Source organism: Carassius auratus, unplaced genomic scaffold (genome assembly GCF_003368295.1).
Source record: "Carassius auratus strain Wakin unplaced genomic scaffold, ASM336829v1 scaf_tig00215316, whole genome shotgun sequence".
NCBI classification, from domain to species: domain Eukaryota; kingdom Metazoa; phylum Chordata; class Actinopteri; order Cypriniformes; family Cyprinidae; genus Carassius; species Carassius auratus.
Window position 1 is genome coordinate 42516 of NW_020528035.1, and position 17868 is coordinate 60383.

Sequence of the window (17868 nt, forward strand, 5' to 3'; positions counted from 1 at the left end):
AACTTTTGTAAAAATATATTTTTTACATATTTGTTAAACCTGCCATTATGTCCTGACAGTAGCATATGAGACAGATATTCTGTGAAAAAATCAAGTTCCTCTGGCTCCTCTCAGTGGTCCTATTGCCATTTGCAGAAATTCATCCGCTCCCGGTAAGAAACAACCAATCAGAGCTGCGGTCCGTAACTTTGTTTGTGTTCAAAATGTAGAAAAATGTATATAATAAGCGAGTACACCATGAATCCATTTTCCAAACCGTGTTTTTAGCTTGTCCTGAATCACTAGGGTGCACCTATAATAAGTGTTTATATTGGACTATTTTAGATTGCTTCGGGGATACCGCGGCGGAGTAACCCAGTACCTTTGATTGTTCATAGACATAAACAGAGAGAAGTAGTTCCGGCTACTATGTTCTTCTGCAAGACGCAAGCAGTTCTGTTTATTAACCGCTAGAGCGTCAAAAGTTACCTACCGCAGCTTTAAGGGGACTGACTCTGAGGCGATCGGATACCGGTTCCATACCCAACCCTTCTTTTTAAGAAATATATGTTTACATAAACGAACCCAAAACTGGTTATGTGCTTGCTAGAGTGTGATGTTATTTGTGTCATGTGCAGGTGCGATGGATCACGTACAAACCAATAGGGTGTCGGAATGGTATATGTTTATACTTCTCATCCAACCACAATCAAATTCTCTCCATCCGGATGGCGCGATTTATCTGGATAGTTTTAATTTTAATTTTAATTTTAATGATGACAAATGAAAACAAGCCGAAATGAAATAGAAGTAACGAACCTATTTTTAAAATGTAAGGAGTAGAAAGTACAGACACTTGCGTGAAAATGTAAGGAGTAGAAGTAAAAAGTCGGCTTAAAAATAATTACTCAAGTAAAGTATAGATACCCAAAATTTATACTTAAGTAATGTAACAAAGTATTTGTACTTCGTTACTTGACACTTCTGATATAAATAAAGGTGACTTGACTTGCCTTGACATATCTGCCACCATATTTACCTGTTGCTAAAGAAAATGCTGATATTTTGTGTAATCAGAATTTATCATTGTTTGCAAATGTAATGAGAATATATAGATTTTTTTGCCTGCCAAAAATTTTATTGTTCAGTTAAAGATATCTTAGTGTTGATACAGTTCTGTCCAATATGTACAGTATACCAATTATGAAATTAGTTAAATTGGGCAATGTACCATTATTCTTTACTACTATAAAGCCTTATTAACAAGACTTTAAAAAGAACAGTTAGCACATTTATTTGCAAGATAACAGCCTCCACAGCTGTGCTGAATTAATGTTCAGTTTGTGTCATGTGACGACATTGTAGCACACTATTCTGAAACATTTTTTTGCATATTGCATACTGTTTCAATCACTATTCTTTAAATAATAGTAGGCAGTATGCACTGTGTAGCCTACTGGGCAGTAAACAGTAAGCAATTATACCATTTGAACACAGCCTAATTCATGTTTTTTTTCTGTGGTTGCTCGGTCATTCCCGTGGGTGCTTGAACACCTGATCACCCAGGAGACCAGTGCCTACGATGTTGGTTGACTAGTTCTAGTCTAACTGGTTTTTCCAGGAAGGCAGTGCAACTGAATAGCCTATGACAGACACCAAATATTTCCATACAGAGGTCGGGTTTCCTCCACCTTAAAGCACAGATGAGTCAGTAAAGAGCAGACATCTCATTGTATCTCACGATCAGGGCCTTAGAAAAGTAATTGACTATCTATAAATTAAGACATTAACCAGCAGCATCACGGAACAATGAGTGAGACCGTTTTTTCATTTGCCCAGGACTTTTTGGCTGGTGGAATCGCCGCTGCGATTTCGGAGACTGCTGTTGCTCCCATAGAAAGAGTCAAGCTGCTCCTTCAGGTACGCTTTACAATAAACTTGTACTCTTCGTACGTGTAACATGCTTTATAATGTAGGTATGAATTATATATTTCACATGTCTGTCCATCTTGGTAAATATTGAATATGCTCTTGTCTTGATCATGCTTTTAATGATGGTGCATAACTTTGTCTTATAATAAAAATTAGCTGGAGCAATGATGATTATTAAATAAAAATGTTCCAGGAGCATCTTCCACAAGCATCTTTTTCACACAACCGTGCACTTTTTCAAGGTTGTTCATGTTGTTAACCAGTCAACTTCTTATATTAAGTTAAAGAGCATTATGTTAAAGTAAACATTTTTATTCAACATGCATGTGCATTTTAGACACTCCTTTGTCTGTGCGGGCATTCTGGTTTATTTCGGCTGATCACATGTGCTAGTAATGTAAATAAAAAGACCCCTTTCAGGGGCAGACAGAATTACAATTTAAAATGAGCTAGTCATAGCTATACAAATGTATCTCCATATTATAATATCTACAAAATATATTTCTGTAAGTACATATGAGACTACCCCATCGACCTGCATCCTGCATATTGATGACATCACACAGCAACAGATCATAATCAACACGATTTTTGTCGACTGCAGTTTCCATTGGTGTAAGGTCATTTGTAAGGTTAGGTTTAGATTTTACATGGTCTGCGGAAACATGATATTTTAGTAACAATATTCAAGGCTAACGGTTATGAAAACAATCTAAAAGTTACAATTTATGCAGTCAATTTATTTATTGTCTAATTGTGTTAATTTTCAAGGCTTTTACATGAAACTTTTATTTATCTTTTCATTTTAGTTCAGTGTGTATTAAAATATCATAATCGAGAACAACCCAGTGCAAATTTTAAGCATCATTTTTTATTTTTTTATTTTTGCAGGCATAAATGGAACTGCAAAAAGGGGACACCTTGTTCCAAACGAAAATGTGCAACTTAACCAGATATTCTCAAATGTAATTTGCAAAATGGCAATGTATTTCTATATTTAAATTTAAATTTCCCCATAAATACTGTATGTGCAACATTTATTGCAAAATGAAAATTCATTGATATAATTACATTTGCCATTTCCTACACTAGTTTTAATATGTATATTATATATTTATATTTATATATTTATTTATAATATGTTTATAATATGTTCATATAATTTAATATGTTTAATTAAAAACATATTTTGGAGCTTTATAAAATGAAAAATTAAAATTACATTTTATTACCCAAATCGATTGTTTAACATGCCCAAGCAAAAACTGTAGCAAAAGTATAATTTACTTGTAATTTTTCCTAAATCCATTTAGACTTTACAGGTAGGATACTTGAGATTGCATTTTCATCATGCTACCACAAGATAATTGTAGCAAAATGCAGTGTGAATTTTTAAATATATTCTAAACCTAAGGTGCATCAAAAGGGTAGCAACATGGTGATTTAAATGTCTTTTATTTTTCTTAAATGCATTGATACTTACGGATAAGGTGTTTGAATTTAATTTTTTTTATTAAATACCCCTAGATTATTTGAAAATGCATTCCAAGCCGATCACGCCCCTTACCTGTCAGTCATTATATCAAGACAGGGCTCAGCAATAAGATGCACAAAAGGTCAGTATTCACCATTGACCAAACGCTTTACACCTGCCGCAACATTTCACTGTTTACACTCCTATTGATGCACATAATCAAACAGACAATTCTACACTTTTACCTAATTGCCACCATACTTTATTCTTCTCCTAAAATAGATTGCGTGTCTCCGAACACCTAAGTGTTGCAGGTGCATCGCACATCACGCTGAGTGATGCAGGTAGCCTAATTTAATAGTGCAATTTTAACGTTACACTTATTTACTTCCTTACATTATATTTTGTTCCTCTCTTTAAATCCGCCATGAAAGCTCTCACTGTTTACAGCCACCGGACATTGCGATTGATGCCCATGATTTTTAATAATAAAGGATCTAACTATCTCTGGCATTTTCTGTGACAGCTGTGTCTGGATTTGACTGGTGAAGTGTCATCTTGGGCAAGCAGGAGTAGCAGCAGCATTTTCTGTACGGTCACGGGCATCAACCGGAGTGTAAACAGACCGATTTTAAGGCAACAGAACCCGTTTAATCCCACCGGTTACAATAGTGACCATAATAAAATAAAAATAAATGTTTTTATTTTTAAAGCTCTAAAAACCTTACTGACTTATGTTTTAGTGTACTTCCTGCAAATATGGTAAACAATAAAGGGTCTCAATCTATGGGCAGTTTCACATGATTATTGAAAATTGTCACATGATCAGAACTTATTTCCTGTTTGCACCTTGAGAAGATGATGGCTGCATCAAAGCTCCAGAACGTCTCGGTTACGTACGTAACCCTCGTTCCCTGATGGAGGGAACGGAGACGTTATGTCGACCGACAAATGGGGTCTCACTTGGGAGGCCAATCATCTCTGATTTTAAGAGAAAACGCCAATGAAATTGGCAAGTGGATTAACACACCTGAGCCACTCCCCGTGCCAGCGGGTATAAATAGGGCGACAGGTGCATCCACTCATTAGGTTTTACGCTGAGGAGCCGAGAACGTGTCCCGGCAACAGCGAATGGTTCAAGGTTGTGGCATGGGGACATAACGTCTCCGTTCCCTCCATCAGGGAACGAGGGTTACGTACGTAACCGAGACGTTCCCTATCTGTCGGTCACTACGAGTTATGTCGACCGACAAATGGGGTCCTATGGAAAACGCCATAACCTGAACCTCGTCACAACCCTGAGGCGCTGCAATTGTTGACAAGCCTTGGCGTGCCACAAAAGCTACGCTTAAGGTCGTAACCTTCCCAAAGCCCCAGCGCAAATTCACTGACCTTGGTACCGAAGGGGCCAAAGGGTGAGTACATCGCTGCTGGAGAAGGCCATGCTGCTGTTCCGCCCACATAAAGTAAATGGAAGGGATTTCAACCTTCAGTGAAAGATTGCTTCAAATCTTCCCTATTTGTTCTTTCAGCTGGCAAGACAATGGGGAAGCGAGCCTTTAGGAAAGGTCGCTACGGAGACCACATCCTACCCGTAGGGAGGTGACATGTGGATATACCGATATGGACTGACCCAGGGGGCAGTACTACATATGGAAAGGGTCTCTGAGGCAGGTCCTACCTTGGAGTAGGGATGGAACGGCTGCCAGAAGAGACTGACAGAGCGATCTGTCAAGGGAAGACACGGGTTTGCCAAGAGGGAAACCTTACCGTGGAAGAATACACATATGGGATTACCCGTAGGGAACCCAGCCATATGGACACCTAGCCTAGTACAGGGGCTGACCGGCTCCGGGCATGCTAACGCCAGTACTGGGCCTGGCGACAGACTGCTCCGCCAAGTCTGACGCCGAGGGTGCTGGAGGATGCTCGACCAGGGTACGCCAACCGGGGAACTCTACTGGGAGAAGAAGGCGCTCACATCCCCGTGTTAGGGGGAATGGCGCAGCAAGCGAGACACCCAGCCAGCCCTTCCCGCCAATTACCTGTTACCCAACACACGGGAGGAAACTGGCTCTACACGGAGGTTGTAAAACCTCGCAAAGGTGTTAGGTGTCGCCCAGCCCGCAGCTCGACAAATGTCTGCCAGAGAGGCGCCGTGCGCCAACGCATAGGAGCAGGCCACACTCCGTGTGGAGTGGGCCCTCGCCCCCAGGGGGCACGGCTCGCCTTGGGAATGGTAAGCCAAGGCGATGGCGACCACTATCCAGTGGGCCAACCTCTGCTTAGAGACAGCCTTCCCCTTCTGCTGACCTCCAAAGCAGACCAGGAGCTGCTCAGAGCTTCTGAAGCTCTGGGTGCGGTCCACGTATATGCGAAGCGCTCTTACGGGACACAGCAACGACAAGGCTGGATCTGCCTCCTCCAGGGGCAGCGCTTGCAGGTTCACCACCTGGTCTCGGAAGGGAGTGGTGGGAACCTTGGGCACGTATCCAGGCCGGGGTCTCAGGACAACGTGAGAGTAGGCCGGCCCGAACACAAGGCACTCTTCACTTACCGAAAATGCTTGGAGGTCCCCGACCCTCTTGATGGAAGTGAGCGCGATCAGGAGCGCTGTCTTGAGAGACAGGAACTTCAGCTCAACCGAATCCAGCGGCTCAAAGGGACCCCTCTGAAGTCCCGCCAGGGCAATAGAGAGGTCCCAGGAGGGAATCAGGGGTGTCCTAGGAGGATGTAACCTTCTGGCACCCCTCAGGAACCTAACGATCAGGTCATGCCTCCCCAGGGACCGGCCGTCCACTGCATCGTGATGTGCTGCAATGGCAGCCACATACACCTTCAGGGTGGAGGGTGACAGCCCACGCTCCAGCCTACCTTGCAGGAAAGAAAGCACGACTCTGACCGGGCATCTCCGGGGGTCTTCCCGGTGAGAAGAACACCAATTCGTGAACAGACTCCACTTCAGAGCATAGGCCTGCCTCGTAGAAGGGGCTCTAGCCTGAGTGATAGTGTCTACCACCGCTGGGGGCAGATCACTTAGGTCTGCCGCGTCCCGTCTAGAAGCCACACATGGAGGTTCCAGAGATCTGGGCGCGGGTGCCAAATGGTGCCAGGCCCCTGAGAGAGAAGGTCTCTCCTCAGGGGGATGCGCCAGGGAGGGGCTGTCACGAGGAGCATGAGTTCCGAAAACCAGGTCCGGGTGGGCCAGTAAGGCGCAACCAACAGGACCTGTTCCTCGTCCTCCCTGACCTTGCACAGTGTCTGTGCGAGCAGGCTCACTGGGGGAACGCATACTTGCGTAAAGCCAGAGGCCAGCTGTGTGCCAGTGCATCTGTGCCCAGGGGGGCCTGCGACAGGGAATAGTACAGCTGGCAGTGGGAGGACTCGTGGGAAGCAAACAGGTCTACCTGGGCTTCCCCGAATCTACTCCAGATCATCTGGGCCGTCTGGGGATGGAGTCGCTATTCCCCGGGGAAAGTGAGCTGTCGTGAGAGCACGCTGGCTGCACGATTGAGCTCCCCCGGGATGTGGACAGCACGCAGCGACTTGAGCCACGTCTGACTCCAGAGGAGGAGATGACGGGCGAGTTGAGACATGCGACGTGATCGTAAACCGCCCTGTCGGTTGATGTACGAAACAGCCGCAGTGTTGTCCGTGCGGACCAACACGTGCTTGTCCAGCACTAGCGGACGAAACCGTCGCAAAGCTAGATGCACTGCCAGCAACTCCAGGCAGTTGATGTGCCACAGCAGTCGAGGTCCTGTCCAGGACCCTGAAGCTGCCTGCCCGTTGCATGTCGCGCCCCAGCCCGAGTTGGAGGCATCTGTTGTGACAACAACGTGCCGGGACACTTGTTCTAAGGGCACGCCGGCCCGTAGAAAAGCAAGGTCCGACCAAGGACTGAGTAGGCGGCGACACATCAGTGTGATGGTGACACGATGTGTACCGCGGCGCCATGCCCATCTCGGGACTCGGGAGCGTAACTAGTGCTGAAGTGGTCTCATATGAAGCAACCCGAGCGGCGTGACTGCGGCTGCGGATGCCATATGCCCCAGGAGCCTCTGAAAGTGTTTCAGCGGTACCACTATCCTGCCTCTGAAGGAACTCAGGCAGTTCAGCACTGAGTGGGCACGCTCGCTGGTGAGACGTGCCATCATACTCACCGAGTCTAACTCCATACCGAGATAAGAGATTCTCTGCACAGGGGAGAGCTTGCTCTTCTCCCGGTTGACCTGAAGCCCCAACTGACTGAGGTGCCGAAGCACAAAGTCCCTGTGATCGCACAACTCTTCTCGGGACCGGGCCATAATGAGCCAGTCGTCGAGATAGTTGAGGATCCTGATGCCCACTTCCCAAAGTGGGGCAAGGGCGCCCTCCGCGACCTTCGTGAAGACACGGGGGGACAGGGAGAGCCCGAAGGGGAGGACCTTGTACTGCCATGCCTGACCCTCGGAAGCAAAGCGCAGGAACGGTCTGTGACGAGGGAGGATAGAGACATGAAAGTACGCGTCTTTCAGGTCGATCGCTGCAAACCAGTCCTGGGGCTGGACGCATTTGATAACGCGTTTCTGCGTCAACATCCTGAACGGGAGCTTGTGTAGGGCCCGATTCAAGACTCGCAGAACCAGGATAGGTCGAAGGCCACCGCTTTTCTTGGGCACGATGAAGTAAGGGCAGTAAAGCCCCGTCCTCATCTCGGCTGGAGGGACCGGCTCGATTGCATCCTTCGCCAGGAGGACAGCAATCTCCTCGCGCAAGACAGGGGCGTCCTGGACTGCCACCGAAGTCTCGAGCATGCCATTGAACTTGGGGGGGTCGCCGGGCGAACTGAATCGCATAGCCGAGTCGAACCGTCCGGATGAGCCAGCGTGACGGGTTGGGCAGCGCAAGCCACGCTCCCAGATACCGTACAAGTGGCACCAAAGGGACAGTCGACATACCCGCAGTGGTGCAGCGATGGGGAGTCGTGCCGGAAGGCCCAGAAGGCACTGCGTCCTGGGTCATCGTAACCACACTCCCCGTGTTCCCGGAGGAACTGGCCAGAGACGCGTGGAGAGGCGTTGCGTCTCCGAACCGCGACCTCTTGGCCGCTGGCGAAAGGGGGCGTCGTGGGTGAGAATGAGGAAGCTGTGCGTCGCTCATTGTCAGCCCACAAGCCTTGCAACTCGGAGGAAGGAGAAATTGCTCTTCCAATGAAAATGTGGGTGCCACTGGCCGTTCGACCAGCGGCGGAACAGAACCAGAAGAATCTCCACCCGGCCCTCCTCCGGGGGAGAGAGTGGCGCTCTCTCCGCCATCTCCTGAAGAGCAGTTCTCCGCATCTCCGAGTTGCCCGTGTCAGGGCCGCTTAGTCGACTTCCTCGAGGACTTTGCAGCCGGGAGTGACACGGGGGGCGCCGCTCTCCTGCGCGGGGCTCGACGCGCCGGCCTCGAAGAACTCTCAGCACGGGGCGGAGCTGGTGTGGAGGACGCAGGGGGGCGCCCTCGGCGACGAGCAGGCTGAGGCACTGCCTGCGACGGAATGGTGGCAACAGAGGATCACGTCGTGGCAAGATGTGCTGTATGGCCTCAGTCTGCTGTTGTTCTGTCAGGAACTACTGGGCACAGCCCCTGACAGCGTCGCCACACAGGACAGCCTGGGACATGGGAGCATCGAGAAAATGCACTTTGTCAATGTCTCTCATACAGACCAGGCTGAACCTGAAACGGCACTACTGGACCACCAGAGTGGACATCGCTTACCCGAGGGACTGCGTTGTGACTTCCGTCACCCAGAAGGGGGAGGTCAGTCGCCATGCGCAGCTCCTGCATCAACCTCGGGTTGGTCCTACCCTCGTGCATTTGTTAAAGCCTTGGCTTGTTGGGTTTGCAGGATAGCCATGGCATGCAAAGCAGAGACAGCTTGGCCCGCAGCACTGTAAGCCTTGGTAGCGAGCGCGGCCGACAGCTTACAGGCCTTGGGTGAGGGGCGCGGACTATCCCTCCCAGTGGCGGCGTTTTGCGGACACAAGTGCACCGCAATCGCACTCTCCTGCTGGGGAATGTCAACACACCCCTAGCTGCCTCGCCATCAAGGGTAGTGAGGACGGAGGAACGAAATGAGCTGCTTCCGGCCGTAAAAGGGGCCATCCACGACTACATCACTTCCCCATGCACATCCGGGAAGAAAGGAACCAGAGTAAAACGCGGTTGTGAGTCGCGCTCCACACCGAGAACCAATCAAACAGCCATGAGCACTCAGGGCTGGCGGTGCATTCACCTCCATCCTGATGCTCACAGCTGCCCGGGCAAGCACGGCTGTCGACTCTGGGTCCAATTCGGCAGTGGCGACAACACCCGAGGGGGGCAGCCCCGCCGAATCTTCATCCACAGAGGTCGATAACCCATCCCCCGATGCTGCAATCGACATCTGATCTCCGGCGGCAAACTGAATGACCCGCTGGGACTGCCATAAGACAGCCCAGCAAAATCACCCAGCAGCTGCACAGGACAAACACTGCGGAAGGGGTAAGAGGTCCGTGGGGCGTGGCCCGGCGGAGAAGCTCTCACGGTCACCTTCAAATCTCCCAGAGCACTAGCCGGCGGTCCTCTGCTCGAGACAGAGAAACCAGAACGGGTAGTGACAGAGGGGTCTGCTCCCTTCCCTTTAAGAAAGGGGAGACGCGATCACAGCGTTGCCATGGTCACACACGCAGTGCGTGCATGAACCATCCACGAACGCGCCTTCAGCGTGCTGAATGCCCAGACACGGAAGAGAGCGAACGTGGCCGTTGTCAGAGAACAGGAAACGACCGCATCCAGAAGGACGCGGACGAAACGGCGTCTTGAAAAAGACGCGAATCGTCCGCGATTTGCTCTTTTAGGAAATCTGCTCTCTTAGTTGAAGCGCCCAGGGGAATCGCTGAAAGGGACACCGCTGTTTGCGCCGTACCGCCAACCAGAACAGCTTCCCGACACAGCAGATGAATGGCTTTGTGGAGTATAACGGCTTTCATACAACCACTCGGCTCCGAAGCAAAAATCTAATGAGTGGATGCACCTGTCGCCCTATTTATACCCGCTGGCACGGGGAGTGGCTCAGGTGTGTTAATCCACTTGCCAATTTCATTGGCGTTTTCTCTTAAAATCAGAGATGATTGGCCTCCCAAGTGAGACCCCATTTGTCGGTCGACATAACTCGTAGTGACCGACAGATAGGGAACTAAAGGCTAGTAAAGTGTCTTAACATAAATATATGACAACGATTTTTGGTGCATGATCTTTAGGGTGTCTAGTATTAATATATGCATTCACATATAGGCCTATTTAGTTTTGTTGAGTGCGCGACGCTTAGGTGCCACCACCGGACTTGCTATCTATTATGGGTTAAAAGAGAGGAAGTCAACACTGTGTCTACACCGGACTTGAGCGGCGCGACGAACAATAGTACTGAACCTATAATAATCAGTGATTCGGCTACTGTCGCATCTGGTGTAGCCATAGTATAATAAGGTGGCAAGTAAATAAGTGTAGAATTGTCTGTTTTCTTATGTTCATCAATCGGAGTGTTAAACAGTGAGATGCTAAGGCAGGTGAAAAGAGTTTGGTTAATGGTAAATATTGACCTATTGTGCCTTGTTGCCGAGCCCCACCTTGATATAATGATTGACAGGTAGGAGGCATGATCGGCTCGGAATGCATTTTCAATTTAACAACATTACCACAGGGTATTTAATTCACACGTCTTATGTGTAAGTGTAAATGCATTTAAGAAAAAATAAAAGACTGATTAAAATCACCTTTTTGCAACCAGGTTTTGCTTGGACATCTAATCAATTTGGGTAATACAGTTTAATTAAAATTTTGCAACTTATAACGCATTAAAATATTTTTTTTAATTTACATATTAACACAAGTCTAGGAAATGGCAAATGTAAATTATATAATTGAATTTTCATTTTCATTTTACACTAAACGTTGCACATATGTATGGGAAAATGTTAATTTAAATAAATAAATGCATTTCCATTTTACATATTTGCAATTTTGCAAATTACATTTCAAAATTTATTTTGCTATCCATATTTTTCCATACCAATTGGCAATAACAAAGTTTTAACAAAGGTCCTGGCAAGGAGAATCTCTTTGCAGGAAAGGCTTAATAGCCTCATGGAGGGTTGCAACCAAGACTATAAATGCCACTGTTTTTGCCTTTAGTTTATGTCTGTTGGCTTTAATTACATTTGTATACTAATGCTGATAAAGGTAGCATATCTAAGCATTTAAAATGTGGTCTCTTTTCTGAAAAAGCAGACCAATACATGTTTTGAAGAGGCATTGAAATATTTAACGCTGACTGACAACTTGGTGTCTTGTAACTGGTGACACAAAATGCATGCAATACATTTGAATTGGTTAAATTATGTAGTGATATTTGGTAAATTGAATGATTGATACTTTTATTTTTTATTTTTTTATTTTTTGTAAAGTTTTACCCTTTTCTTGCAGATCCAGCATGCCAGCAAGCAAATTACAGTTGACAAGCAATACAAAGGTATTGTAGACTGTATAGTACGTATTCCCAAGGAGCAGGGCTTTTTGTCCTTCTGGAGAGGCAACTTGGCCAATGTCATTAGATATTTCCTAACACAAGCTCTCAACTTTGCTTTCAAGGATAAGTATAAGAATATTTTTCTGGATGGTGTTGACAAGCGTACCCAGTTTTGGAGGTACTTCGCTGGTAACCTCGCCTCTGGTGGTGCTGCTGGAGCCACGTCTCTGTGCTTTGTCTACCCGCTTGACTTTGCCAGAACCCGTTTGGCTGCTGATGTCGGAAAGGCTGGTGCAGAGAGAGAATTCACAGGCCTTGGACAATGTTTTACAAAGATCATTAAGTCTGATGGTCTGAAGGGCTTGTATCAGGGCTTCAACGTGTCTGTTCAAGGCATCATCATCTACAGGGCGGCTTACTTTGGCATCTATGACACTGCAAAAGGTGGGTTTTGTTAGGAGTAGACATAGGCCAGATTGCCCCTTAATTGTGACTTCCAAGGCCATGCTAGAATATCTAACATCTGGGACAGAGCTAGGGCTGAAATTCACAAATTATTATTATTATTATTAGTTAAAAAAAAAAAAATTATAATTTGAGTATTTTTTTTTCACAGTTTATTAGAATTATTGCATTTTCACTTAAAATACTTGCATTTGTTTTATCCCACATTTAGATTTTCTATTAAAACGGCATCAAAGGTATTTATTCAGCAACCACAATTGCAAATATTGTAATCGAGACATATGTTTGGATTCATTACAGTCCATCACAGAGGCTTGTTACCAATTAACTTTAATGAAATTGTTAAAAACAGGCCAATATTGACTATGATTAGGAAAAAAGCCCATGATCAAACATGCAACACTCATTTTTAGCTAATTACACAAATGCATCCTTATGAAAAACAAGCATTTTCAGTGCTTTGGGCTATTTACCAATGGCTTGTTTTAAAAAAAAAAAAAAGAAAGAAAGAAAATATTTATATACAGAATGTTGTGGATGTTATTGACAGAAGCAAATCTCAGTACTTACTCTGCAGCAGCAGCGTAGGAGATCTAATCCGCAAAAACCAAATACACCATATATATACCACTATACCAATCCCTCCAAGAGTTGTCATGACAGAAATATTGATGTTTTGCAACCTTTCTTCCTGCCAGCATGACACAGGTGACACTACAGAGTTGCCCAGACATAAGACATATTTCAAATTAGTACAAGCTGGAACAGAGAGGGATTAAGGAAAAGTAAAAGCAAAGTTTTTTTATTTTTTGTAGAATGTAGCCAAATATTTACACGAGATGAGTTTTCAGCTGTCACTTGAATATTATCAAGGATTCAGCATTACATCAAAGATTCTGTATTCCAGATTGTCAGCATTCCACCAGCAAGGAACAGTGAATAAAGATGTTGTGGAGAGTGATTTTGTGCCTCTCTATGATGGTACAATGAGGTATTGCTCACTTACTGACCTCAGGATTCTGGATGGGATTTAGACTCATTAAAGTGAGTGGAAGTAGGATGGTGCTGAGCCCATGGGGGATCTATACATAAGCATCAATGTCTTGAACTTGAGGCAAGCCCCAACTGGTAACCTGTGTGGAGAGATGAAAAGAGGTGTGGTGACCAATTATGCTGCAAATGAACATCTGTCATTAATTAGGCTACTCACCCTCATGTCGTTCCAAACCCATAAGACCTTTCTTTATCTTCGGAACACAAATTAAAGGGTAAGTTCAACAAAAATGAAGATTAGGCTGCATCCTAGGTGTAAATGACTTTCTTCTTTCAGACAAATCCAGTCCAGTTTTATAAAAAAAATGGTCTTTGATCTTTCGAGCGCTATCATTGCAGTCAGAGGGATTGCATTGCTTCAATCCAAAAGAAGTAAATAAAAAGTTCCTTCCATAAAAAAAAAAAGTGTCTCACACAGCTCTAGGGGCTGAAAAAAGGCCTCTTGTATAGTGACTTGATGTTTTTTTTTTTTTTTTTTTTTTGAAAAATATCCATATTCAAAACATAATAATCACTTTAATTTCACTTGTGCCAACAGTTGTACACGCAAGCAGTTCTGGGAGCATGACGTTTGAGGTCAGCTTGCACATTCGTGAGTCTTGTGAAAACCACTGTTTGTTTACTGGATCAAAAGTGTCCTTACTTAAGCAAAGGAAAACCAGTCTCCTCTTGGCTTTTTTCAAAATCCTCTGATATTCAAGCTAGATTCAAGTAATTATTACATTTTGAATATGGATATTTTTCTTACAAAAACAGGAGGCCTTTGTTTACCGTGTGAGACATTTTTATTTTTATGAAAGGGCGCATTTTTATTTCAAGTCTTTTGGACTGAAGCAATCCAACACCTGCTGACTGCAATGATAGAGCTTGAAATATAAAAGACAATTTTCAATATAACTCTGACTGAATTTGTCTAAAAGAAGAAAGTCATATACACATAGGATGCCTCGGGGGTGAGTAAAACGCAGCCTTATTTTCATTTTTGGGTGAACTAACCCTTTAATATATTTTTGATTAAATCCGAGAGCTCTCGCTCAGTATTTTTAAAAACAAAAATAATGTGCAACAATGGCACCTTGAAATATTTTATTTTATTTGAGCAACTAATAATTAATTGTTAACCCTTAAAGGGCAGTTGCATTCATTTTGGTTTTTGTTATTTTAGTAAAAAATATCTGTGTTTTACAGGCATGCTACCCGACCCAAATAACACCCATATTTTTGTCAGCTGGATGATTGCACACTCAGTCACTATTATTGCTGGTTTCACATCATATCCCTTTGACACAGTACGTCGTTGTATGATGATGCAGTCTGGACGTAAAAAAGGTAATATTCAACAATTGTTTCTTCTAATGTTTCACCCAAAATGCATAGGCCTTTTTGGTGTTTGGTTCAGTTTAGTCTTAATATGATGTTAACAGTGTTGGGTATAGTTACTTTGGAAAGTAGTTAGTTAAGTTACAACGTTACCATCAATTAAAAGTAATTAGTTATGATACAGCGTTACCTATTCATAAAAGTAACGCGTTAGAGTACTCATGCGTTACCAAAAATTAAAAGCCGTTTGCAGCGGCTCACACATGACAGGCACAGCCCCCGACCCCTTTAAATGCACCTAGAAGTCGTGACTCCCGACAATGAATAACGTCATTCATCCAACTAAATTAACACTGCAGGATAACAATAACAGGAAAGACAGTCAACAATAGGCTATTCCACATGGCGTTTTATTTATTTATTATCACAGAACATATTATTAATCAAAATTCGCACCTACCCAGCCCGGGTAGCCTAGGCTACTGTATATTATGAGCACCACAAGATAACTCCTGATTTTTCTTTAACTTTACATAATGCAGTTATCAAAGTACAATTATGCTTACTTGTAAACACAACCTTAAACAGGCTTGCAGATTTAAATCCATTTAGAAATGATGAACAACCAGCCAGCCAACGATGTAACAGAAATTAACAGCTGCCTGTCAAACAAAAATTATAACAAACCGAATTAAATCCTTCACTGCCACACAGGCAAATGACAAATCGCTTAATAGGCGAACTAATTATTATTAAAGTGTCACTTATAGTCACAAGCCTAAATTCGCTGTAACACAGTCCTCTTACATTTACTCTTCAAAGTAGTGATTAAAACGTAGCAGAAGCAGATTTTCGAAACGTTTGTCCTACAGTCGATTTCTTTTTCGTTGACAAATTGAAAATAATGTGCGTACTTCCATAAACCAAACGCTGTCCTCTCTGCTATCTTGCCGGGAGTTCGAAAAAAAAAAAAAAACCCACACACACAGGGTCAGGCGCAGGGCACAGACGCATCACAGCCATTGACTTTACGATCACAGAGTTTCGGCTCCGCTGATACATCCGCAGGTGGCACAGTAGACCTAGGCATACTGTCTGACAAAAAGCAGGCTGCAGTCGGGATTTTCCTTTCCTTAAAATAACGGACTACTTTTTTAAAAAAATAACGAAGTTACTGATTACTTACGCACGAAACTAACGCGTTAAGTTACAAATTTCAGGAAAAAAGTAATTAGAGTAGTCTAACGCGTTACTTTGTAACGCGTTACCCACAACACTGGATGTTAAATCAAATAAAAATATGCTGAAAATATTTGGAGAAATTTAGAAACCTATTATATAAGATGCTCACCAATTGATGCTCTGCAGTGAATGAAGGATCACAATAATTCACAAGTAATCCAAATGACTCCAGTCCACCAATTAACATCTTGTAAAGTGAAAAGCTACATGTTTGTAACAAATTCATCAAGACAGTTTTAACTTCAAACTGTCACTTCCAGGTAAAATATGATTATTCTATCCATAATATTGTATTTCAAGTGAAAAGTAATCTCTTCTGAATCAATATCGGAAAAACAACAGGGGATGGACTTTTTCACTGGAGGAAGTGTTATTTAAAGACTGAACATTTTGGACAGAAGTGAAAGTTTAAAGTGATGGATTTTTTTTTCATAGAAACATGCATCTTTTCACTTTACAAGGCATTAATTGTTTGACTGGAGTGGTGTGGATTTCTGTGAAGTTTTTATCAGCAGTTTGGACTCTCATTCTGACGGCACCCATTCACTGCAGAGGATCCATTGGTGAGCAAGTGATGTGATGCTACATTACTCAAAATCTGTTCTGATGATTTCATTCATTTGACATTTACAATCTTGGATGGCTTAATGGTGAGTAAATGTTTTTAAAATTTTCCTTTTTGGGGGAACTATTCCTTAAGTGTTTAATTCATTCTAGCTGACATAATGTACAGCGGCACTATTGACTGCTGGAGGAAGATTGCACGTGATGAGGGTGGAAAGGCCTTCTTCAAGGGCGCCTGGTCCAATGTGCTCAGGAGTATGGGCGGAGCCATTGTCCTGGTTCTGTATGACGAGCTCAAGAAGATTATGTGACACTATAAAAAATTCATTATTTAAAGGAAAAATTGTGAATTATGTGAAAGGACTCTCACTTTACTTGTGAAGCCTGACTAGTGTTGCACTAATAGTTATATAAAAGATAATACAGTATATGTGTATATGTTTAGAATGTTTTTTTCTTTTCTTTTCTTAAATGTTTCTTCTCTTCCCTAGCTTACATTATTGCACATGCAATGAATGGACTTGATGTAATACAGATGCATTCTTTTGTTGTTGTTGTTCAGTCTTAATTTGATTTACAATACCAGAAGCTGAGGAATATTTATATTTTAATGGTACTGTAGTTCATTTTATTTCCAAACCTAAGCTAAAATGCTATTTAATTTCAGACACAAATCTTGGTTATATGATATAACAGTGCAATATATTATTCATTCCATTATTATTATTATTATTATTATTATTATTATTATTATTATTATTATTATTATTATTATTATTATTATTATTAAAGAACAACTGGAATCCATTTTCCATATGTGTTACTTTTTTAATTACTGGTCCCTATCAAACATATCATTGCTTTTTCATATTCTGAGCTGTCACATCTGGACATTCAAGAGTGTGCCCATTGTTTATGTTTTATTTATAATTTTGTTTATTATTTGACTTTTTTTTGTGATTTGTCAAAAGGAAAGAAATAAATAAAACTGAAATAAAAGTCTGATTAAAGATTTGTACTAATACATTGGAGACAACTTTCTGAATTAAACATGCAACATACTTATGTTGTATAAGCAATGCAGCATATAACAGTTTGAAAGGATGCATGCTTAAAAAAATATTATATATAATTTGTAGTAAGAAATTCAGTTTAAGTAGTATAATGCTTTTTATAATTCACATTATTCAAAAACGTCTTCAAGGGAAATTTTATGAAACTATGTGTTTTAAAGCAAGCTGCAGCTTATAGTGGTTCAAATCTATCTTTTAAGGTATTTTATTTTATTTCTTTACAGTAATGCAGCACT

At 43.1% G+C, this 17868-nt stretch overlaps 1 protein-coding gene across 2 annotated transcripts; it reads left to right on the forward strand.

The window, feature by feature from the left end:
- Positions 1–1522: 1522 nt before the first annotated feature.
- On the forward strand, positions 1523–17558 carry LOC113094291 (ADP/ATP translocase 2-like). Of its 2 annotated transcripts, XM_026260010.1 has the most exons (5): positions 1523–1899; positions 11873–11935; positions 12038–12359; positions 14622–14762; positions 16713–17558. In XM_026260010.1, exons 1-5 carry the CDS (start codon positions 1789–1791, stop codon positions 16868–16870), a joined length of 795 nt encoding a protein of 264 aa, XP_026115795.1. In that variant the 5' UTR covers positions 1523–1788; the 3' UTR covers positions 16871–17558. The 2 variants fall into 2 exon arrangements, with proteins under 2 accessions (XP_026115795.1, XP_026115794.1); XM_026260009.1 differs by having other exon boundaries at positions 11873–12359.
- Positions 17559–17868: the final 310 nt, after the last annotated feature.

What these genes read in the sequence shown, in the direction of transcription:
- LOC113094291 (XM_026260009.1), top strand. Translation starts at nt 1,789, where the DNA reads ATGAGTGAGACCGTTTTTTCATTTGCCCAGGACTTTTTGGCTGGTGGA. An exon ending in GAGTCAAGCTGCTCCTTCAG is followed by an intron (nt 1,900 to 11,872) that starts GTACGCTTTACA and finishes CTTTTCTTGCAG; the next exon opens with ATCCAGCATGCCAGCAAGCA. An exon ending in CATCTATGACACTGCAAAAG is followed by an intron (nt 12,360 to 14,621) that starts GTGGGTTTTGTT and finishes TGTGTTTTACAG; the next exon opens with GCATGCTACCCGACCCAAAT.